Here is a 24,052-nt window from a genome sequence, read left to right as displayed (position 1 = left end):
GGAAGGCCTGCAGGTTCAGATGGTGGGAAGCTGGAAATGCCAGGCTGAGGGCCTGGGCTTGTATCCTGAAGGCAGTAGGGAACCGTCGATGGGTCTGAGCAATGTTGGGGGCAGGTTGCCATTTAGGAATCTCTCTGGCTGCAGGACAGATGATGGATTTGGGGGCAGTGGCCAGGGTGGAGACAGTGAGGAGAGTGGCAGGATTGGCATATAACTGGCACTGCCAGAGGGTGTGAGTGGTTGGAAGACCTCACCTGGGCCCCACCCAGGCTCCCAACTTGATTCCCCCAGGACAGAGCTGGCGACTCCGCTCTCTGTCCTCAGCCCCCACTAGCAGGGCGCCCCGGCTGGGCCCCAGTGTAAGGCAGTGATTTTTTTTTTTCTGTAAATTATTGGTGCCCAAGTCATAGCTGAGTGGCTCAGCACAATGGCATCCTTCTCTTTTTGTCCTCCTTAATTTTAGAATCCAAAGCTAAATGTTTTAATTTTACATTATTCCTGACATAATGCTAATGAGTTCCAGGTGTCCCCCTGAGTCAGGCTGTGCAGCCAGCCATCTGGGCGGGGCCCTGCTCCCCAGGACGCCCCTCCTGCCACCCTCTCGGTTCTCAGAGAAGTGCCTCGCAGCGTGTTCCTCCTTAAGGACCCCTTCCTGCTTTATCATATGGTTGTAATTTTTTTCAGTTTACTTGGTCGTTCTTTTGTGTGGTGACCACAGGGTGATTCTCCCTTGCTCGAAGGACGGAAGGAGAGTCGGACAGCTTGCCTGGCCCAGCAGAAGGCACGCTTCCTTTTCAGACCCCTGAGGCACCAGGCGCAGGTGAGGGGTGGGATGCCTCCCCTAGACCCTTCCAGCGCTTTCCAACCTGTGTTGGACTGAACATCTGGAGAATCTGTGTTTTAAGGGAAATAAACACTCTCAGGGGATCTGAAAAACAGTGTGGTGGCTATTATCGCTAGTATTGTTATTTTCTGGTGACGTGAAACATTTCATTCTTTGTTTCTAGTCATTTCTTGCCCGTGGCCTAATGTTTCCTAAATCTGCAGACCCGTCTGCTTTTTGTTGAATGAGATGTGAGAACAGGGACAGGGCTTTGGTATCCGACAGCCTTGGGTTCAGTCTGGCTGCTGCTCTTAACCCCTGGGCGCCCTGAGCACAGGCTCTCTGGGAAAGAGGGTGATAGGGCACCTTCTGTCCAGGGTGCCCCGAAGAGCACAGATGGCAGTGCACAGAAAAGGGGCCATACAGGCCGACTCAGAGGTGCACGCCTCAGGAGCAGTTTTCCTCCCTTCTGCCTTTTCCACATCCTCGTGACAGGGCGGACAGTGGTCTCTATTTTATGTCAGGTCTGAACCTGAAGTCCACAGACATGAGTGTGAGAGAGTGTAACTTGAAAGTCTTCCTTGAACTCCCATCCTGTTCTGAGTCTCCGTAGCTGAGTAGCAAATCTCAGGCAGTTCACAACCCCCTGCGCCAGTTCTGTGGGTGGGGGGGTGCTTGCACTGAACCAAGGGGTACTCAGAGTCATTTCTCACGCTGGCATCTTCTGAGCCGTCCAACATCCCACCTCGTCTTTGGCCAGAGCCCACCAGTCTCCCATCCATCTGAAAGGCTGCCCTGGGGCCAGCTTGGACTCAACATCTGGGTGTGGGACCTCCTGAGAGATCCAGAGTCCTGCCCACAGGGGGCCTCGGCCCCGCCTGGAAGGAGCCCTGCTTCATTCAGGTCCCACAAGCCTAACTGGGGGTGCTATCAGCACACCAGAGCCTGGCCCCAGGGTGAAAGGGCAGAGCTCTGAGCCTCCCCACTTTGAGGGAGCCCTGCCGTCTCCCCGTGTCTTGGTTCCCTCCAGCGTCCCTTTCCCAGCCAGACATTTTCCAGGGGTGGGAACACAGGAAGCTTTGCTCTTCCTCCCGCCGAGGCTTCTCCTGGACTCCACTAATTTGGAGTCTCCCTGCTCTGCTCCACACTTCCCTCGAGGTTCATATGTTTGCTGCTTGCTTCTTTCATTCATTAACAGATATTCTCACACAAGCCCACTGTGTGCCAGGCCTGTGCTGGGCACTCTCAGATGGGTTTATGGCAGAAAATCATTTGAAATATTTACCGTGCGTGACTCATCTCTGTCTCCAGAGTTCTTTCCATTCTTTCCAATCTCAGGCCCCGAGACCTGAGATTTTGAAACCCAAAAGCCAGGAGTTCACTCCTGTCTGCTCTGTTTTCTGCCAACTTATCTCCTCCAGAAGCACTTGGGTGGAGGCACAATGCTATTACTACATACCCATTTGACAGATGAGAACTGAGGCCTAGCAGGGAAAGGGACGTTCCCAGGACATCTGGCCCAGGGGAGTCCTCTGTGGCTGAACCAGCCAGGTGCACAGCTCACAGCTGGATGTCTCTTGCACAGTGGGCCAGTTGGGGGTTGGGAGGCATGAGCAGTGGCTCCCAACCGCCGAGAAGCCCCAGAGTGAGCCTGTGAGCCTCAGTCCTGCCTCTGGCGGGGTTGCCGTGATACTAGTTAGACCAGGGAAGAGAGATGTCCTGCAGACTGAGGCACTTGGTCACTGGAAAGGTCTGCCCTGTCTCTTCCTGTCTTCTCGTCCTTCCATAGGTTGGATTTCATTTGTTTTGTTGTTGTTGTTGTTGTTTGTGTGCTTGGTTCCTAATGGCAACTGACCTTCCTTCATTAGCTCGAGTTTGAAAGCTGGGCTGTCCTCGTTCCTTCCATCCACCATTATTAGTGAGTCCAGGCACTGGGTTCAGTCAGTGGCAGCAGCGAGCAATGTGGAGCCACGTGACCCTGTTCAGTGTATGGCCCTAAGTTGCCATCACAGGGCCTCCCAGAGGATCTGTGGCAGGTGGGAGAGTGGTGACAATGCTGAGGTAGGTCAGCCTGGCCTGTTTATCCCACTGGGCCCCAGGTGTCAGATCCAACCCAATTTAGAGCCATTGGATATCCCTGAAGGTAACTTACGAACCATCTTGCACCCTCCAAGCAGCCCTGGTGAGCATGCAGTCACCCGACTCTGTTCCTGAGCACCTGGGAATGGGTCACTTTTGTCCTCTCCAGTAGGGCTCCCCCTGACTGAGCACCGCCCTCTGTGGCTCCCCACACCCTCACTACGACGTCCACAGGCCCCTGCTACCCCAGAGCTACACACACCAGTGGTCTGGCCCAGCCGTGCCCCTGCCCCCTCCCAAGGGGCCCAGAGCCTCACGGGACATTCCTGGTGGGAACTGAGCCCCAGGTGCACATGGGGCAGGTTGCTCCCACCCATGACCTCAGAAGGGAACTTTGCACGTGTACATTTGTCATGATTCGCACTGACCCGACATGAGGTTTCCTTTCAGGTGATGGGTGGAATGTCTTGGATCTCCTTTCTCCCCGGGCAGCCCCAGGGTGCCGCAGGTTGTACAGGGCTTAATTCATGCAGCCGCCACCTGTGCACTCGCCGATCCTGGGCAGGCGGCCCCGGGTAATTAAGCCCAAGGAAGGCAGGTGACTGGTTTAAGGTCACACAGTAACCTGTGACAGAGCCAGGGCTGGAATCAGGTCTTCAGACCCTAATGTTTTTCACATCATGGACCCATCCTCTGTTGTTTCTTCTTGGAATTTGGGAGAGGAGCCGAAAAGAGGACTGAGAACTTGTCCTGTGCCCAGTACCAGGGCCACACCCTGATGTCCATAAGAGGCTCCTGAGGCCAGGAGTGTCTCCCCCTTTGCAGGGAGCACACTGAGGTTCACAGGGGCCAGGAAGAGGAGGAATTGGACCTGAGACCCAGGCTGTGGGCAAGGCTTATTTGGAGGAGGGTTGAGGCTGGAGAGAACCCTTTCATTCATTACAGTCCCTCCCCTCCTCCTCCTGGAGCAGCGCTCACCTGCCTTACCCCCAGCTCTTAGGATCAGATGTTGACGCCCCTGGAAAGGTGTCTCCTCAGCAAATGGGCCAGGTACTTCTGCTTCTTAGTTGGCTGTGGAGATGGAATGGGCTGCCGTGTCGCTTTCCCACCTGTGCCTGCCTCTCCTCTTGGGGGTGAGCTCTAGAGGCCGGGCAGCATCTGGCAAGGCCCAAGGGGTATGCAGCGTCTGCAGAGAGGACGAGCAGTGAGAGACAGGCCATCCTGGCCTCAGTGCATCAGGGTGGTGTCCAGGTGCTCAGGGCAGGGTGGGAACAGGGACGATTAGGGAAGGCCTGGCACAGGAGGAGGAGAGGGCTGAGGCTTGAGCCAAGCCCAGAAGGGCAGGGAGGACCGGACAGGCGGAGGACACTGCATGGGCAAAGGCCTGCGGCTGGAGCTTAGGAAGGGGGAGTGGGCACTGGGCTAGAGGTCAGTGGGACCAAAGGGTGGCCTGCGGCCCTGTCTTGGAGTTCGCTATGGCCACATGTTCCCTCCCCAAAGCCAAGTCAGTCCAGCTGCTGTGGGAAAATCAGGAGGTACAGTGGGCTCAGCTGGCTCTTCCCACCTGCAGCCTCCTCTCCTGGGCAGCCTGGAGCCATGGAGAGGCACGTGGGAGTGTGACTGTCCATGGGTCTGGCTGTGTTGGGTGTGGAGATGTTGGTTTGAGGACTTGTCTTTATCCACTGGCCTCTTGGAGGAAGCCTTTGCTGGATTTTGTCTCTGGCTGTCTCTCTCTGTGCACACACAGAGCACCATGAGGCCATCTGTGTTCTGATACGTGAGCCAGTTTCTGCTGTGCTGTACATGGGGCTGTGTGTCAGTGCATCTAGAGTCTGCGGAGTTTGTATGTTTGTGCCTGTGGTGGGGTCTGGGCTTGGGTGTCCTTGGGTATATGTATGAGTGTGTGTGTGTGTGTGTGTGTGGCATGAGTCATGATGTGTGTGTGTGTGTGTGTGCACGCACTGTGTGTTGGTGTCCTGGGGTTCTGTGTCTTTGACGTGCGGCTTGGTTGGCAGAAGAGGTGTCAGAGTGTGTGTGTGTCTGCATTTCTGGGTCTGTGGCTGGTGGCTTGCTATGTGTGTGTGGGGGGGTGTCAGCCATTCTGCGCAGTCTCTGAGCCCTGGCCCCTAGCTGAGCCTCTCTCCACACCTCAAGCCATGTGCCAGCACAGGGAGCCCCCTGGATCCCACCTGTCTACTGGGTGAGCAGACTGAACCTCCCCGTGTACCTCCTACTCTGGGGAGCTCTGCGTACCCTGGAAAGGTGGCCTAGCCCTCTTGTCTCTCTCTGGCTGGGAACAGGAACCTGTTTCTTGCCCAGAAAGGGGCTTTCTGCTGGAAAAGGGCCCAGCGCAGAGCCTCCAGCGCAGTCCTGGTGAGGAAGAGATGGGGAATCTCCAGCCCACACCTCGCTAGCTTGAGAAATCTCCTCCCAAGGGCAGGCCCATTCTGACCAGCTCTGGAAAGGAGGCCTGTGGCCCCCTAGCCCAGTCTCCCTCTGCCTTTTGTGTGCCTCCAGCTTCTCTAGGTGGTCATGAAAGCCTAGAGAGCTGAGTGATGCTCGCCTTGGATCTCACGGTGCCCCTCGGTCCTGGCTGCCTAGGACAAGAGTGGGCCCAGGCACAGAAGGGCACTGGAGGCAAACCCAGGCTCCATCCCTCATGACCTCGGGGTCTCTCTCACATAAACTCCCTGGGCCTCAGTTTCTACCTGTGTAATAAGGGGAACTGTCGTGCTGGTTAATGGGACTAAGGAGACGTGTTTAGGGAGAGTTTGGCCCAGTCCCCCACCTAGTAAATGTGATAGCTGCTGTTACAGTCATGGTCTCCCTCCTGCCCCCATCTACCCGTTCATTCATTCACTCAGACGGCACTAGGTACCCGAGGCTGGACCAGACCCTCACAGCCTTCACAGGGCACAGTCCAGGCCAGTGCCATCCAGCCTCACCTCCCAGGACTCTCCACTTTCGTCCCTCCCCTTATTGCCTCCACCTACCTCTGAGGACCCTCAAAGCACAAGGCCCTGAGAAGACCCTCGTGGAAAACCCATGAGGTTCAGAGGACAGTAACTGCAGAGCAGCATCCCTCTCCCGGGGTGCAGGGTGAGGCATGGACCTCAGCTCCCGGCTGGCTGGCCTTTCAAGCTGGCCAAACAGAATTATTTGACATCTTGGAGAAGGATCTGGCACCGTGCAGCTCTCCCATCCAAATCACTGTTGTAAAGTAGGTTAAAAGTTTGTACGAAAATGAAAAGTTGATCCCCGAATGGCCTGCCAGACTGCTGAAACCCAATATATTTTACCCTTAAACCAGAAATGTGTTTGTTTAGAAGCAAGTCATTGGCAAAGGCCAAAACTGGAGGCATTTCCTCTCCTGCCCCCACCCGTGTGCCCTGTTCCCCCAAACCTCCTCCTTGCCCTTTGTGTCCAGATCCTTAGCCAGAGCATGAGAAAAGGGCCTCCCTCCTCCTTGGCCCATGTCAGCCACAGGGAGGAAACTTGACATTCCTCAGGGACCACTGTGTGCCAGGTCCCGTGCTGGGCATGTCCTTTTATTTACTTTTAGCAGCCGTTTGTGGTGGCCCCATTTTAGAGAGGAGAAAAATGAGGGCAGAGGTGGGACATGACTTGCCCAAGCTCGTGGCGGTCGGTGGTGAGTCCCCGGCACAAACTTCTGTCTGCGAGACCTCGTGGCCTTCGGCCTATGGCACAATGTCCCACACTTCACATGTGACACAGGGCCCTTGATCATCCCCCAAGGCCCAGAGGGAGAGAACAGGCGTGCCCGGCACCAGCTGGCTCCATGCCGGGGCTGCCCTGAATGAACTTGCTCCGCCCTTTCACAGGTGCGAGAAAGGCTCAGATACGGCAGCTCGCTGAGTGCGGTGAGCCCAGCCCTGCAGATTCTGATGCCAGACCCAGTGCCCCCTCCTTCCCCCAGCCAGAGTTTGAAGGGTCCTTGGGCTTGGTCTGGAAGGGAAGAGGGTGCCCCCTCCCCAGCTCCCGGGACGGCTCCTCTCAGGCTTTCATCTCCTGCCCTTGGTTCTGTGAGCTGCATGCAGCGGTAATGGATTGCAGTGGACTTTTTTCAATTAGGTTCTGATTTTCCCCTGCCTGTTACTATAAAACTCCAGATGGTCTCGGGCTTCATGGTTCCCGGGGTATTTTCCCCCGTTATTTGAATCTTCTTTTGTAACACGCCCCACATGTGGGAACTGGGCCTTTCAAGACTCTGTGCCTCAGCCGGGCTCGCTCTTCTCTGCTGTGTTGCCCCGGCTTTTTGTGTGGTGGCATCTCCTCTCGGAGGCACCGGGAGGAAGGAGGGTGTCCCCTTTGCCCAGCATCAGCTCTGCATCCAGGGCTGGGCCTGATTTTGCCTGGGAAAGGAACCCAGGATGTGAGTGAGCCCAGTTGGAAATCATGGTCATAGTTCCCGAGTACCAGCCTGTTTTTGGTGCTTTCTGTAGGGGTCCCTGAGGCGGTAGCCAGAGCAGTTAGGGACACATATATACAGACTTGCACATCAGCCAGACCTGAGATCCAGTCCCAGCTCTGCCACTTACTGGCTGTGTGACATCACTTAGGGCCAGTGATGTCACTTTTCTGAGCCTCAGTTTCCTCATCTGCAGAGTGGCACTAGAAGGGAGCCTCACCAGAAGAGCATGTTGTCACAATTAAATGAAGTACCACACAAAACACATATGGCTCCCGGCTCCTGAGAGGTGACTGAGAGGGTGTCACCCAGTCACTAAGGTCATTCTGAATTCACCCCAGTTTCATCTTAGTACATATTTTAATGTTTATGCCTTCTAAGTAAATAAGAAAAACCTAGCACTCACTCACATTTTTCTAGACTGTCAGATATCTCTTCTCTTCCTTCTCCCCTCTCCATGTACACCTTACCCACAGTAGCGACCCTCTCTGTTGCCCATGGCATGTGAGCCTTTGCTTCTGGCCAGATAAATCTGTTGTGTTTGGTTATGTGAACTGGTGTGTTGCAAATTCATCCCGAATAAGAGGTGCCTGGGTAATCCTCTGGGTGCACACAGTTGGCATCAGGGCTCTGACCACAGGAAGCTGCATATACCCTGTGGTTCACAGAGAGCACCCACCCACCATGTGGCCAGGTGTGCCCAAGTGGATGCCCCCATTTACAGATAAGGCACCTGAGCTCTGACAAGTGAAATGAACTTGCCCAGGTCATCCAGTTCGGAAGAGTGGATTTGAACCCAGGCTAATTTGATGCTGAAATGCAGTGGTGGGCGGGGTGGGGGGCAGACATCACCAAGCTGTTACCAGGGCCAGGTCGCACCAGCCAGAATGCTGGGGTGAGGGTTTGTACTTGCCGAGGCACTGGGGAGCCATGCAGGGTGTGAGTGGGGGTGGCAGGGAAAGGGGGCTCAGACACACCTATAGGCTTCCGTCTTTGTTCTAGATACTGGATACCATGTGGGAATGAATTGGGAGGGGAGGGTGGAGGCAGGTTGGCTGGTACAGTCACCTGGGTGAGCAGTGCTGGGGTGTGGACCAGAGTAGTGGGCGGATGTGAAAGATGTTTAAGAGGTGGCATTTCCCTGGCTTAGCAGATGGTTGGATGCAGGGGCCAGGGAGGAGAGAACATGTTTCTGGCTCAAGCATCCAGGTGGAAGGTGGGAGGTCAGTGGCCGGGGAGTCCACCCAGCAGAAGTGACACCAGAGTTCCCCAAGTGAATAGCCCTGTGCTGCACCATGGGCTGGGCCATGTGAATGGTTGCACAGGGCAGTTTCTGTGGACAAACAGAGTGGAGGGCATAGGCAGACTTGGAGGGGTGGTGTATATTCTGGAAACAGCTAAGCATCTGCTGAGCCGGAATGAAGGGGAGGAAGAGAAGGAGATCTGGAAGTAGAAATGGGAGTTTCTGGGCTTCCCTGGTGGCGCAGTGGTTGAGAGTCCGCCTGCCGATGCAGGGGACACGGGCTCGTGCCCCGGTCCGGGAAGATCCCACATGCCGCAGAGCGACTGGGTCCGTGAGCCATGGCCACTGAGCCTGCGCGTCCAGAGCTTGTGCTCCGCAACGGGAGAGGCCACAACAGTGGGAGGCCCGCATACCGCAAAAAAAAAAAAAAAAAGAAATGGGAGTTTCTGAGGGTCCCTTCATTCAAACCCATGGGGTGGTGATTCATTCTGGAGCAGGTGAGTTTGGGGATGTTTTGATCCCAAGACTCCACACTTGGGGCACACGAGTGACTTTCAGAGCTGTAGGGTTTGTCTGACATTGCTACCTTGTGTTGAAGGTGGATGGGTCACTTCTTTCTAGAAGAGACGGCAGTTCTGACTGCAGCCGAGCCCTGGCTTCGTGCCCTCTGGCACAGTGGGGGCAATTACACCTCCTTGCCCCCTTGCAGTGGGAGCAGGGGTGTTCCAGGAGGTGTACTCTGCAGGTTATACACCTGGACATGGACAACAGAGAAGAGGGGCCTGTCCAGGGCAAAATCTGCCCTAGAACCTCAGGAGACTGGAGTGTTGGGGGAGGAATGTCAGGAAGGCCCCACCCTAGCGTGTACCCCGTGGGGTGCAGACCCTACGGAAGCATCATTACACCCTTGGGTCACCATAGCATTGCTTTAAGGCCCATCCTCCACCCCCCTCAAGCAAACTGAGACCCAAAGCCCGGATGTGCCCGTTGACTCCATTTCTGTTCCAATAAGACCCATGTTTCCATTCTGGCAGCATCTGTACCCCATGACACAGCAGTGGTGGGGCACCTCTCCCTGCTGTCCCCCAGACCCCACACAGTCAGTGCATGGGGCCCCTTCAAGCCATTCCCGTCCCAAAAGGCAGCCTCACTCTCTTTGGAGGTGCCCAAAGGATACTCCACGGGCTTGGCATGGAAAGAGTCTTAGGGCCACACTAATCAATGGCAAACACATCACCCAGGGCCTCCTGTTCTTTACTTCTGGGGTCAGTAAAACCTGCCCCACAGGGGTGTCCTCCCTCAGGGCAAGACACCACCACCACCACCACCACGATAACAGTGACAGCATTGACGTCCTGCGTGACATGCAGATATGCACATTGCCCCACTGCCACAACTCTGTGAGCTGCTTCCTCGCATCTTCACTTTACAGAGAAAGAAACTGAGCCACAGAGAGGGCACTGACTTGCCAAGATTACAGAGCCATCTGCTTGCCAAGTTTGCACCCTTCACCCCAGGCTCTGACACACCAGACCATGGAGGGCATTGAATGCCAGGCTGAGGGTTTGACCAGATGTCAGAAGGCACAATGAGCCCTGGAGGGTCCTGAGCAGGGGTGACCTGGTTGGATTTACAATTTTAAAATGGACTCATAAAGCATTAGAACTGGAGGGGTCTTGGGGGCTGTCTGGTGAAGCTGCCGCTGTAAGGCAGCAGAGAAGGACTCATGAGAAACTCAGGTGCCCCAGCTCTAGGATTCCAGACCAGGCCCTTCCACCACTGTGTGAGCCCTGCCAGGTCCTGGATCCCCAGGGTATAGATGGGGGGCTTGGTGGGGGAGCAGACCTGTCCAGGGCACCTGTTCCTTGGAGATGGAGCCAGGACAGCACTGAGATAACTCCCCATTACAGGAGGTGCTGGGGCACCTGGCCCTCCAGACTGTTCCCCAGTCCCCAGCCTGCTCCAGGCCCCAGGAGCAGGCTGACACCCCTTTGAAATGCCTGAGCCCACGGGCTGGAGAGCCCAGGGTGTGTTGAGAAGGTTAGTCTGGATGTCAGGCTGGAGGAGGAAGATGGGGAGTGAGGTGAGTGAGGGGTTAAGGAGTGAGAAGTAGAAACAGGACTTTGGGGGGACTTGAGAGCCCACCACGCCCAGCGGGACATCACACACACACGCATACACACACACCCTTCCAACTCTGCAGAGGGCCAGCAGGCCCGGGAGTTGCCACCCCAGGCAGAATGCCACTCCACAACTTACCTGCTCTGTGATCCTAAATAGTAGCTACAGTGACGGTATTGAGCAAGAACCTGGTACCAAGGTGAGCACTTACTGTGCAGTCCTCACAGCCACCCTCTGAGGTTGGTAGAACTCACCCAGTTTTACGATGAGGAAACAGGCTCAAAGAATTGAAGGGACTCACTTTGGATCACTCACAAGTGGAGCAGCCAAGACACAAGCCCTGGTCGTCCCACACCAGGGTCCATGTCTGTAACTGTTGTGCTGATTCCCCCGAGCCTCAGCTCCTGACAGTGGGAGAGATACTTGCCCCGAGGGCTGTGGAGAGGATACGCGATCATGCTAAGGACATTACCAGGCCTAGCAGAGTGAGCACACAGGTGCTGAACCCACGAGCATTCCCGTCCTCTTCTCTCTGCCTCTGTTAGCCCATCTCTGGGGTTGTTAAAGGGCGAGGATCGTGGGGACCTTGGCAAGCAGCTGCAGGCAGAGCCCATCTCCCCTCAAGGCCCTGGCATGCCTGGGATGCTGGCTCTGCTGGGGGCGTTACTCTGCCATGTGTACCTGCAACATCCTCGTCCCAGACCTGTCCTGATGGGGCAGTTGCTACTCCACCTGCTGCTACCTCTGGTTCTACCTTGAGGGACGGGTCCCCCATCATGGTGCCCTGGCCAGCTGCTTGTTATACCCCAGCCTGGGACTCAGCTCTGGGAAGTTCCAGTGGGGTAGGGGTGGGTAGGACAAGCTGGGACGACATACACAGGCATGGCATGGGCACAGCACACATGCGCAGATGTGGGGAACCTTGATGAACACGAGGGAGACGTGTGCACCCCTAGGCTCCAGAACCCCTATTCTTTTTTTTTAATATATAAATCATTTATTTATTTATTTTTGGCTGTGTTGGGTCTTTGTTGCTGCGCACGGGCTTTTCTCTAGTTTTGGTGAGCGGGGACTACTCTTCATTGTGGTGCGCGGGCTTCTCATTGTGGTGGCTTCTCATTGCGAAGCATGGGCTCTAGGCGCGCAGGCTTCAGTAGTTGTGGCACACAGGCTCAGTAGTTGTGGCTCGTGGGCTTAGTTGCTCCGTGGCATGTGGGATCTTCCCAGACCAGGGATTGAACCCGTGTCCACTGCATTGGCAGTCGGATTCTTAACCACTGCGCCACCAGGGAAGTGCCCAGAACCCCTGTTCTTAACCACCATTGGATCACATTTCTAACTCACCCTTTGCCCCATAAGTGAGATGCTAGCTCTGCCCGCAAGGAACTCCCAAACCCTTAGCCTGGAGGCATGGAGAAAGGGCAAAGGATGTGCAGTGAAAACCTCAACACAAGCTCAGGGTGTGACCGAGGAGGAGCAGGAGGTTGGGAGAGGCTTCTCCAAGGAGGTAGTGCTTGGGCACCATGAGTAGATGTCTGCCAAGTGAATGAAGGAAGGAAAGGCGTTCCATTCCAAGGGAACAGCTCCAGCAGGCCTGGGGGCATTCAAGTTCCCGACACGTTCGGGGTCTGATCACTCCCGTGTGGCTACAGCATAACGTGTGGGGTGTATGCAGATGGGAGAGGCGTCCAGCCGTGCTGGAAGACCGCGAACACCAAACGGCAGATCGTGAAAAGTGTCTGAATTGAATTGTCAGCGAATTGGAAGGGAAGGTGTCCCAGGAGGGGCACAGCCCGAACAAAGGCATGGGGGTGGGGGCAACGGTGCTGAGACGGACGGCTGGCCAGGTAGGCGCACAGACCGGATGGGGAGATGATATATGGATCTCCCGGCACGCGGCACGTGAGGGGTTATTGCCCCTCCGCCTCAGATGTCCACGATCCCGGCTCGGGCCAGAGAGGAACAAAGGGACCGGCTGGGAGCCGAGAGGCAGCCTGCTCTTCAGCCGCTGCCCCACCTCACTGTGGGTGAACCTGGCACCGGCCTTGCAGGAGAGCAAGAGGGGGCATGGCTTGTGGCCTGTTTACTCCCCAGATAGGATTTCCTTCTGGTTTTGATGCACGGAAGAGGCATAACATCTGGAAATAGGAAGCGGAACAGCTTCTAAAACCCAGCTGCGGACAGCTTGCCTTGGACCAGCCCCAGCAGAACACGGCCCGCAGTTGTGGCCGGGTCTTCAAGGGAGAGGCTCCAGGAGAGCCTGCCCCAGACCGTTGTCTCTGAGTCCTTGTTCTGACGTCTGCCATGGCCTGAGGGATGGAACCAATGGCTCATGAGAGGAAACCCAGCCTCCTCTGATCTCTTCTTCCTCAAAGGTCACCTCCCCCTGCCCCCCTGCCCTGGGAAGGCAGCAGGCACAGAGTAGCCACCTGGGCTTTGGCCCCAGATGTGGTCTGCCTCTTGTCCCAACACTGTGCTCGCCCCTGGAAGCCTCTGTCTCTGAGGTGGGGACATCGAGGCCGCACACTTCCCGGTTGTCATGTGGTTAAACAGCCAGCGCCACAGCTGGACGGATGGAGCCGGTGTAGCTCCTCCTCCTGCCCACAGCGAGCGCCGTGGGAATGGCGGCCAGTCACACCAGGACTAGGGCGTGCTCCGGCGGGCAGTGTTTGAAGGATTTTGAAGGCTGAAGGGGGTTGGATGCACTGTTATGAGATAGGACATTCTTTGCTGAGTGCCTTTCTAGTACAAAGGCTTGAGATTGCCTGGAGGACCCCTGCTGTTTCAAGCCTCTGGTGGGGAGTCAAGAGGGGCTGGAACGTGTGGCGGGCTGTGTGTTTGAATGCCAGGCCCGCAGGACTTCAGGCGGAAGCAGCAGGGTCCCTTTCCTACACCAGAGGCTCCTGGGGTAGCTGTGTAGAGAGTAGGGAGGGAGGAGTTTGAAGTTAGAGGATTCTGGGGAGAGAGATGGGAGCTGGGCCGAGGCTGCTGGGATCAGCACTGTATTTGTTGCTGTCTGCTCATCCCCACCCTGACCAGGGGCATCACATGTCTGTGCTGTACCTACTGAATGCCCACTGCCTGGCATGGGGCCTAGTGCATACTTGGTGGATGTTAAACAGATAAACGGCCAAATGATAAATCAGAGACGCTGCGTTTACATATGTGGTCATTGTTCTGACAGCAATCAGCATGGATGCTGTGTTCCAGGTGGGCAAAGCCCTTTGACAGTCAGTGTCCTACCCCTTGGGACCTTCATATCAGCCCTGAGTGGTGGCCACACAGTCTTAAGTTTGTAGGCAAGGAAATAAGGCACAGGGAGGTCAAGGGCACTGCCCAAAGCCTCACTGGGACAGAGCCCGACTCACATCCAGGCCTTGGGTTCCAAATCCAGGGCCGTCTGCAATAGATGTGTACCTACATCCTGTCCATTCAGGGCAGTGCTGCCATTAGAGCAGCACATCATTTCCAGATGCCGATGGAGGGCAAACCTGTCCAGATCCAGAGTTGGAAAACCACTTTTTTCTCAAGCCCTAGTGGCCATTTGTAAGTCAGGGGTGTATTTTTTTCTGGACCTACCGGGGCTTCCCAGATAGAGTTTGGATCCTGAGCACTTCATGGGGAGCTGAACTGGGGCAGCTGGAGGCCTCGGGCAGGGTCAGGGGGTTGGTGGGGGAGAGGATGCGGGGGCCCACTTCCAGGCTGGGCGGTGGGCCTTCCGGGGGCTGCAGAGCACCCCTCACCAGCCTTTCCTGCAGTTTGAGGGCTGCAGCAAGGCCTTCTCGAGGCTGGAGAACCTCAAGATCCACCTGCGGAGCCACACGGGCGAGAAGCCATACCTGTGCCAGCACCCGGGCTGTCAGAAGGCCTTCAGCAACTCCAGCGACCGCGCCAAGCACCAGCGCACCCACCTTGACACGGTAGGCCTGAGGGCAGAGGCCGAGGGTGGGGTTGGAGGACGCGCACTCTGCCCCCACTTGCCTAATGCAGGGCAGCAGGCGGCTCCAGGCAGAAACGCTGCCTTCATCCTTGAGCCCTGTTGACATTTTGAGCAGGACGATTCTTTGCGGGGAGAGGGAAGTACTGTCATTATAGGATGTTTAGCAGTATCCCTGGCCTCTATCCATTAGACAGGAGCGATTTCCTACTTCCCAGTTATGACAACCAAAAATGTCCTTCAGCGTTGCCAAAAATCCTGGGGAGGAGGAATTAAACTCTCCCCTAGTTGAGAATCACTGCTTTAGCCCAGGGGTACCGGCCCGGGCACTAGTGTGGGCCCCACTGAGAGGGTGGGCTCACATCTTGCATCCTATCCCCAGGCCTGTCAGTCACCCCCAGAGCAGGTCCTCCCTGCTCTTCCCACCCACTCCCTCCATGGAGACAGGCCAGAGGCTCTCCAGGGCCATTCTGTATCTCCCGGGCAAGGTGGGTGAGGAGTTCAGGTGAGCAGGGCCTAAGACTCAGGCCCCTGGAATAGTGGCCTGGGCCCCAGATGCCCGTGTGTCCACCTCCTTTCCCTTGTTTGTGCCAGTGTGATAACCTGCAGCTCCATCACGGCATCGGTCCAAGCATTCTCTCTTGTGCATACAGACCTCAGCGGTTAGCAGAGCACATCCTAGAACATCGTCTGCCACGATCTCACAATGACCCTGCCAGTCAGGGGGTCACTAGCCCATTTGACAGATGAGGGAAGCGGGGCTCTGGCCACTTCACGACTCAGCTGGAAGGTGGCAGAGCTGACTCAGAACTGGGCCTCACCCCAGTCTCATAGGGCCTATGTGGTGGGATGCACCCAGCCTGGGAGGCCCCCAGCCCCCATATGCAGCAGGAGACGGGTCCGTAGCCAGATTCCACGTCTGGGCCACTGGCCTGTGTCTCTGCATCTTGTGCAAATGTTTGGGGAACTCTGCTGGTCGGGGGCTGGGAGACCTGTGTGGCCGTCCAGCCCAGCCTGTCCAGTATACAGATATACAGATGAAGAAACAGAGGCCCAGGAGGGCGACTGACCCCTCCGGGGTAAGTTGGAAGCCACATAACAATAGAGGTCAGAGCTAGAGGCCCTCTGGGGTTTTATAGCTGGGAAAACCAAGACCCAAAAAAGATGGGAGAAGTGGGTGGCAGAAAATAGCAGGGAAGTCGGATTTTGGGGCCAGGCTCAGGCCCTGGGCAGAATGCTCTACATACCTCCCCTCTCCCCGAATATTACACACGCTGTCCCCCAGTTTAATCCTAATGACAAACCACAAGGTGTAGGGGCCTATCCCCACCTTGCAAACAAAGAAACTGAAAGTCAGAGATGAAGTCATTGACTGTCACACAGCTGGTAAGTGGCGGAGCTGGGATGCCACCCAGTCTGCCTGACCCCAAGTCTGCTGCCCCTTGCTAGAAAAGGGGAGAAGGGCCGAGGGGAGAGGGTGGGAAGGGAGAGCCCTCCCCACAACCTGAGCCCGACCACTGTCCCCACCCCTCCCCTCTCAGGCTCACTGTCACAGGGGTTGGGGACATGAAGTGAAGAGGTATCTTCTTCCCAAATCCCTCTGCCTTTGTTACCTCCTCACATGCCCAGCCCTTGGGGCCCTTGGCACCTGTCCCAACCCTGAGAGGCATGGCTTGTGCCCCAGCACCCTGGTTACATCTCCCAGAGGCCACAAGGCAGCCTCAACAGCACCAGGCCTCTCTGTACCCCCCTCCTCCCGGGCGACGTCCCTCCAGGATCTCGGGGTCACCTACCCTGACTCACCCCCTTCCTCCCTTCCCCTTACTGCACTTCCTGGACCCAGCCCCAAAGCAACACGCCTCTGGCCCCAACTTGGTGTGTGAACAGAGCTCCGAGGGCTGGGTCGGGTCAGGCCCAGAATGAGCTCGCAGGGTTGTCTCAGGCCTGCATCTCCCCAGAAAGTCCTGGTCAAGCCCGGGAGGTGCAGCCACCAAGAGCAGCCCCCGCGTACTCCAGCCCCATGGAGACATGCAGGCGGACCCCACCCCGTGACTAGTTTGCTTTCCCAGCGCCCGAGGCTCAGGCCCATCGGGTCGGCCCCATGTAGGCTGGGCCTTGTTCTCCAGAGAGGACCCAGTCGTGTCCCCAGCTCCCCTCTGGAGCCAGAAAACATGGGATTCTCTCCGTGGGCAGGAAAGCAGCGGGACAGACTGGAGAGAACCAGCCTGGGTTCTAACTCTGGCCCTCCACCTGGTCCCGGAGGTCCCAGGACCGCCACCCATCCTCTCTGGCCTCAGTTTCCTCAAACACCTACCTCACATGAGAGGGATAGGGGATCAACTGAGGTGACAGATGTGGAGCCCAGACACAGGATCTGCACAGCAAACTTGAGTCCCTCCTTTCTTGACCTATGACTCACTGAATGCTGACTAAACCCTGCCATGTCCCAGGCGCTCCATGTGGGGTTCGTGTCCCGACTGCCACAGACCATGCTGCCCTGGCCTCCATTTCCTTATAGGGAAGAAGGGGGTGATAATCTCTCCTTTGCCCACTTCCCTGGACCCTTCAGGGCTGCAGAAGAGAAGGGGCACCCTAGCAGAGTGTCAACGGGCACGCCACTCACTGTGAGATCTTGGGCAAAGCATCAGCCTCGATATCCTCATCGGCAAAGTGCGGGTGCTTCTCACGGGGTGGGTGTGAGACTGAAAGGAGATCGTGGCTGGCCAGCCCCGAGCACGGGGCCTGCACTGTGGGGACTCAGTAGGTGAGGAGCTGTCTTCAGCACAGATCAGGAGGGCTCTGTGAGGTGCTCCACGCTCACAGCACGGCCATGAGCGTCCTGCTATTTCGAGGCTTTGGAGCTGGTGTGGTGACTCCAGGCCCGGGGCTTGGCTTCTGCTTGGGACAGGCACAGGGTTTCCTGAGGGCTCATGAGGGAGCTGGGCCAGAGGAATGTTCTACACACGTCAGGCCCTGGAAAAACAAACACAGAGATGGGCCTTGTGCCCTCTTTCCAGGCGAGGGTGCCTGCACACACGGAGCTCTGTTTGTTTGCTTTTTGACAAAAGCGTGTGGATTTGTATCAGCGTCCCCAGGGGACCGGGCCTGGGGCAGGGCAGGGTAGGGCCCATGAGAGAAAGTGTGTGTGTGTGTGTGTGTGTGTGCGCGCGCGCACATGCATGCATGCGCGCCTATGTTGGGGTAGGGAGCAGGCCTGTGTGAGAGGGACCCTGTAGCGTGTTGGTCTGTGTCTCTGTGTGGTTGTGTGGGGACAGGCCTGAGGCCTGCCTTCCACCCTCCCGCCCACACCTTCCTTTCAGCAAGGCAAGCCTCTCACTGCTCTGTCTCTCTCTTTTTGCTCTCCTCCGTTTCTTTAACCTGGCAACTCTCCGAGGCAGCACCAAGGTATGGCCGTCTCTTTCTGCTTCCCCCTCCCCACGAGGTCCAGCGGGGCTGACTCGCCTTGAGGTTTGGGGGGCAGTTCCAGTGGGCGTGTCTGACGGGGACATAGGCATCACCTCCAAACGTCCCCTCCCCATGACATCCCCTGCAGTCGCTGGAGGCCAGAAGGCCCCGAGAAATCGGAGCCCCTAGATGTGTTCAAAAAGGGCGCCTTAGGGACTTCAAGTAGCAGCTGGAGTCCCCAAGCAAGGTCTTGTGGAGGCCCCTACAGAGAGCTCAGAATCCAGTTAGAGCCACAGGGTCCCTGCCCTGGGTCAGACCCTGGGGCCTGAGATGAATCAGAAGGGAGCCTCCCCTGAGGAAAACTCACCACTGAACAGACCCAGCAGCGCAGGTGGACAGCTCTGCCCGTGGAAGCTCGGGAGGTGGCAGTGGGAAGAAGACTCGAGGAGAGGTTGGAGAGGAGGTGACGAGGGCTGGGCGGTGGGTGTGCAGGGGCAGGGGGAGGGGTGAGGACTCAAGCAGGGCCCAAGTCATAAAGGGCCTTCAGTGCCCGGACATGGGCTGTATCCAGGGGCACCAGGGAGCCAAGGGGGGTTAGGTGGGACCATGGCCAGGCCTGTGAGAAAGGCCCTCTGGCTGTGAGTGTGAGGGGAGGTTGGAGGCGCAGAGAGCAGGGTAGGGCCTGGACAGGAACGAGGGGAGGCGGTGGGCATGCATTCGTTCTAGAGGAGGGATGGGGCTCTGAGGGGAAGGGACGCAAAGGGCACAGATGGAGGTCCAGCCTCCCCGGGGCTGTGTCTGAGATCCAGCTCCCTCTGGTCTCCCATGGCTGTTGGGCCAAGGACCTGAGATTCTGGACCCACGGCAAGTTTTGGTCAGTTGCTCCCAGCCCGGGCCCTGCCGTTGTGCAGCGTGGCTCCATGTTTGTGCCCGCCCTGCCCTTTGCTGCCCCTCACCCCCATCTCCCTGCCCTCCTCCTCCTCCTCTCCAAGGCAACAGCCTCACTTTACTCATTGTCCACTTGCTGCTTCTCTGCAGCCATGAGCCCCAAAGAGTATATTTTCTCCGAGCTAGTGTTAGAGCTGAAAGAAAGAATCCTTAGAACTCAGTTGGCCCCATTATGCAGAGGAGAAAAGTGAGACTCAGAGAGGGGAGGCAACTTACCTGAGGTCCCAGCATGAGGCTAGAATGGAGACACAAACCCCCTCCTTCACCGCCAGGCCAGGCACCTTCCCCGCACCCATCGGCAGGCCTGGCTGTGTCAGACCCCTCCTGGCCCAGGACACGGAGGGAGGGACAGGGTGTGAGCCTGCAGCCGCCCCTTGCCCAGTCGTCCTCCCCACTGCAGGCCATGCAAGCGGTACCTTAGGCCTGGCAGGTGGACCCTCACTCACCCCACCTCTGCCCTCTGATGTTACAGAAGCCATACGCCTGCCAGATCCCTGGCTGCTCCAAGCGCTACACAGACCCCAGCTCCCTCCGCAAGCACGTGAAGGCCCATTCAGCCAAAGAGCAGCAGGTGCGTAAGAAGGTAAGAGGGCTCCGTTCCAGGCCCATCTCTGCAGATGCCCCCACCCGGCCTCCCGGCCACCCGTCCAGCATCAAGGCAGGTACAAGCCACACTGCTTGCGTGCATTCAGCCTTCCACATCCAAGGGTGCCGCTGTCCCCTGCCCTCCATCTGCCTCCCACCAGCCCAAGTGTCCAGACAGTCCCTGACTTACGATGGTTTGACTTATGATGGTTCAACTTACAGTTGGTCAACTTTACGATGGTATGATGGTATTTTTACAAATTCAGTAAAAGCGTACTTCGAATTTTGAATTTTGATCATTTTCCAGGCCTGCGATATGCAGTAGACCCTCTCTCGTGATGCTGGGCAGCGGCAGTGGCCGCAGCTCCCAGTCAGCTGCACAATCACGAGGGTGAACAGCTGATATGCTAACAGCCATTCTGTTCCCAGACCTCCATTCTGTTTTTCACTTTCAGGACAGTATCCAATATGTTACATGAGCTATTCAACACTTTATTATAAGATAGGCTTTGTGTCCGTGTAAGTGTTCTGAGCACATTTAAGGTAGGTGAGGCTAAGCTATGGTGTTTGGTAGGTTAGGTGTATTAAATGCATTTTTGACTTATGATATTTTCAACTTACAATGGGTTATTGGGGATGTGGTTCCATTATAAGCTGAGGAAGATCTGTACTTCCTCACCCTCAGCCAGCGGACATTTATCCACCCAGAGACTGTCCACCAGCTCCTCTCTCATCCATCTGCCCACTGGCCATGGCTTGTTTATAAATATTTGATGTTAAGCATCAAGGATGCAAAAATACAAAACCATGGTCCCCACCTTCAATGGGGACCTGGCAGTGAGAGACAGACATAAAGAGATATGACAAAGACTGCAATAGACGTGCGCAGAGAACAGTCAGGGCACAGAGAAGGGGCTCTAGCCCGTCAGGGTGGGAATGGGAGGGTCGTGGAAGAAGTGACATGGGGCCGGGGGTGGGGGCAGTGGTGTGCGCTCTGGCCAGCCTGCGGGCTCACCGTTATTAGCCCCATGGCCTCGGGCACGTGTCTTAGCACCTTTGTTCTTCATGTCCTCAGCTGTCAGATGGGGCAAAGAGGACTTGCTTTAAAGGGTTTTCATGAGGATTAAATGAGTAAATCTATGTCAAGGTTTTTGAACAGTACTTGGCCAAAGTAAAAGTTCAGAACAGAAGTCGGTGGGTGCTGTCATTAAGTCTTGAAGAAGGAGTAAGCATTGGGCCAGTGAAGACGGTGCGCAAGAGAGGAACTGAAGGGCTTCCCTGGTGGCGCAGTGGTTGAGAGTCCGCCTGCCGATGCAGGGGACACGGGTTTGTGCCCCGGTCCGGGAAGATCCCACATGCCGCGGAGCGGCTGGGCCCGTGAGCCATGGCCGCTGAGCCTGCGCGTCCGGAGCCTGTGCTCCGCAACGGGAGAGGCCACAGCAGTGAGAGGCCTGCGTACCGCAAAGAAAAAAAAAAGAGAGGAACTGAAGCTTAACTCACTATGCGAGGACCAGTGGGCTCCCTACCTGTCTCGGAGCTGAGCAGCAAGCCACACGAAGGGGAGGCGAGGGGGACAGGGTGACAGGACAGCCCAAAGCCCTGCAGAGGAGTCTGGGCTGTCCTGAGGACAGGGGGTGCCATCGAGGGGTTATAAGCAAAAAAGGGACATGTCACCCTGAAAGATGGCTCTGGGGCCTAGTGGCGAATGAATGGATCGAGGTGGTTGGAGGGAAATTCAAGGCAGGGAGGCCGCTGCTGGGGAGCAGGGGAGACAGTGGGGGCCGACCTGGGGCAAGGTGGGAGGGGATTGGGTTTGGTGACTGCTTGGCTGGGCAGTGGGGGGACTGGCTGAAGGGCATCCGTGTCAGACGTTTGGGGGCAGGACGGACGGATGGATGGTGGTCCCCTTCACCGGGAAAGAGAATCTAAGAAAGAAGCAGGTTTGCAGAAGAAAGCAGCAGGTTCTGTTTTGGACAGGCAGTGTGTGAGCTGCTGTGTTTAACCCACATCTCCTGAGGACCACCGGGGCCACGGGTGCTTGAGTGCCAGGGAGGGTGTGGGGGGAAGAGAAACACCAGGGGCCAATCGGGGGACGTGAGCATGACAGAGGAGGACAGAGGGGGAAGAGCCCATTGATTTGTTCGGCAAAGGTTTATGGAGCAGCTCCTGTCCTCCAGGCACTGTTCTCAGAACTGTGGATACGGCGTGAATAAAGCAGAGCAAGGCTTAGAGGCTGGAGAAATAGACTGTTGTAGTCTGTGGGATGGGTGTATACAGAGATGAGGTGCTAGAAGCAAGCAGGCCTCAGTGGCAGAGACAATGAGGAGGGGACAGACAGGCTTGGGAGCCCCTGGAAGCAGTAGAGCAGAGAAGGGGCACGTTCTCAGCATGGGCCACGAGCTCGCCGTGAACACACGTTCACCCTGAGAAAGGAGAGACGAGCCTGGTGCTTCACAGACTGTATCTCATCTAGTCCTCACTATAACCCTCACTATAACTAGGAAGTGGGCAATTTTCCCCCCATTTTAGAGATGTGGAAACTGAGGCTCAGAGAGGTAACAAACCTGCCCAGAATTGTTCAGTGTGGGAGTGACAGTGCCAGACCCATCTGCTTCCAGGGCCAAGCTCTCTCCAGTGCTCTCAGGTTGAGGGGCTTGGGCAGGGACAGGGAATGGCCCAGGCTCCACGCCAGGGGGGCTTCTGTCCCAAGCGGACTGGTGCCCAAGGACCAGAATCCTGCCCTGGTTTTCCCAGGCCCTGTGCTTGGCTTGCATTGAGCCCCAGGGACCTGGGGCCGCAGATCTGCAAACTTCCCAACAATAAGCATCCATTAAAAGCCATCGGGGATGATGTATCTTTCTGGGTAAAGCGACCCTTGTATTATGACAGCTCTTTGGCAGCCCTGCTGCGTTTCAGAGAGAATTAGAAATGCTTTTCTTCCTTAATTCTCCTCTCCCGCTGCTCCTAATCCGATCGACATTGCGGTCTGTAAGAACATGCCTTGGCCCTCTTTTGCCAGAAACTTAACTTACATGGAAAACAGCTGCTGGGTCAGGGAGCTCAGAGCCCATTGGGAGGCTGGGCATGCCTTCCCCAAGCCTGGGTGCTGGCCTAGCTGGCCTGAGCAGGTAGAAAACCCCTCAGGGCTGACTCCCAGCTGCTGTGTGACATGCGACAAGGCTCTTGCCTTCTCTGGGTCGGTTTTGTCCCGGATAAAATGAGGGTTTGGACAAGTCACTCTTCAGGACTCCGATGGTGGTCGGGTTTCGGATTTCCTTGGGAGAAGGGCCTCCCATCCCGGTGCATGCCACCCCCCAGTGCCCAAGGGCCCCAACCAGCCCCACCCTGTGCCCATCTGGCCCCATCTTGAGACGTGAAGATGGTCTGAGGTGTCGAGCTCAAGTCTTTAGGGACAGCTGGGGGCGGTTGGCCAAAGACTCGCCCGCCCAAGCGTACTCTTAGCCAACACCCTCAAGGCCAGGTATCGACCCAGTGAGCCCATTGTCATGTGAGCCTGGGGGACTCTGCCAGTGGAGCCAGCCAGCCCTTGACACAGCACCTTCAACAAGCGTTCATGCCCATCCTCTCATCACTCCTCACAGCAGCCTGGCCTGATGGGTATTGCTGCTTATTACGGGCAGGGGAGCAGAGAGCCAGAGAGGAGACACTTACTGCGCGTGCCCCCTGTATCTTACTCCATGGCATCAGTCACCCCGGCAGCAGCCCCAAGAATGGGCCTCACAGAGCTCCAGCTACCTGGAAGGCCCCAACTGCTGCACTTTGATGCCCTCTCGGCATCTGTGCCGAGGCCACCCCTCCTGCGGGTGCTCCCAGCCAGAGACTGAGCCCGGCAGGCCCTGTGGGGATGTGAGACCAGACCCCTTCCTGGGAGACCTGGACCCCCCTGACTCCCAGCAGACTTTGGCTCCCTGAGGACTCCCTGGTACCTAGGCTCGCAGTCGAGGAAGCTTCCTCTCCCTCCCTCCTTCCCTTGGTCTGACGGCTCTCCCAGTTTTCTCTCACACAGGCACTCTCCCTATTAAAACCCTTGCATGTTCAATCTTCCCTTAGCATCTGCTTCTCAGCCCTGAACTAACACAACCTTCGCTGTGTACATAATTAGCTCCATTTGACAGATGAGGAAACTGAGGTACAGTGAGGGAGGGGTCGTGCCCTGGGGCCACTGTCCTTCCTGCCCTGTCCCCTAAAGCGAAGGTTGCCGGTGGGCAGGTGGTCTCACGCTAACACTCTCTCTCTCTGCTCACTCCCCAGCTGCACATGTGCCCTGATGCTGAGGCCGATGTCCTGACCGAGTGTCTGGCCCTACAGCAGATCCACGCATCCACACAGCTGGCTGCCAGCAACGGGAAGGGTGGCCGCACCCTGAGCCAGGAGCTGCTCCCAGGTACGAAAGCAGGGAGGCAGGGCTAGGCGCACAGCCTGGAGGGGCCCCTTCCTGTACCCAGCCCTCCAGGAGGACGG

General features: G+C 56.8%; 1 protein-coding gene across 3 annotated transcripts in view; it reads left to right on the top strand.

Moving 5' to 3' along the window:
- The window catches only part of GLIS1 (GLIS family zinc finger 1), a gene marked incomplete at its 5' end in the record, with an annotated part of 211,517 nt that overhangs the window by 173,864 nt on the left and 13,601 nt on the right, over nucleotides 1-24,052 (top strand). For all 3 annotated transcript variants that reach the window (XM_079725339.1, XM_079725338.1, XM_079725337.1), the window contains 3 exons: nucleotides 14,454-14,615; nucleotides 19,458-19,568; nucleotides 23,843-23,975. In XM_079725339.1, the coding sequence (XP_079581465.1) occupies nucleotides 14,454-14,615; nucleotides 19,458-19,568; nucleotides 23,843-23,975 (406 nt within the window). The remainder of the gene's footprint in view (nucleotides 1-14,453; nucleotides 14,616-19,457; nucleotides 19,569-23,842; nucleotides 23,976-24,052) is intronic.

The sequence above is a fragment of the Hyperoodon ampullatus genome (assembly GCF_949752795.1).
Source record: "Hyperoodon ampullatus genome assembly, chromosome: 2".
NCBI classification, from domain to species: domain Eukaryota; kingdom Metazoa; phylum Chordata; class Mammalia; order Artiodactyla; family Ziphiidae; genus Hyperoodon; species Hyperoodon ampullatus.
Note: the sequence above shows the minus strand (reverse complement) of the source record. Positions and strands in the feature narration are given on the sequence as shown.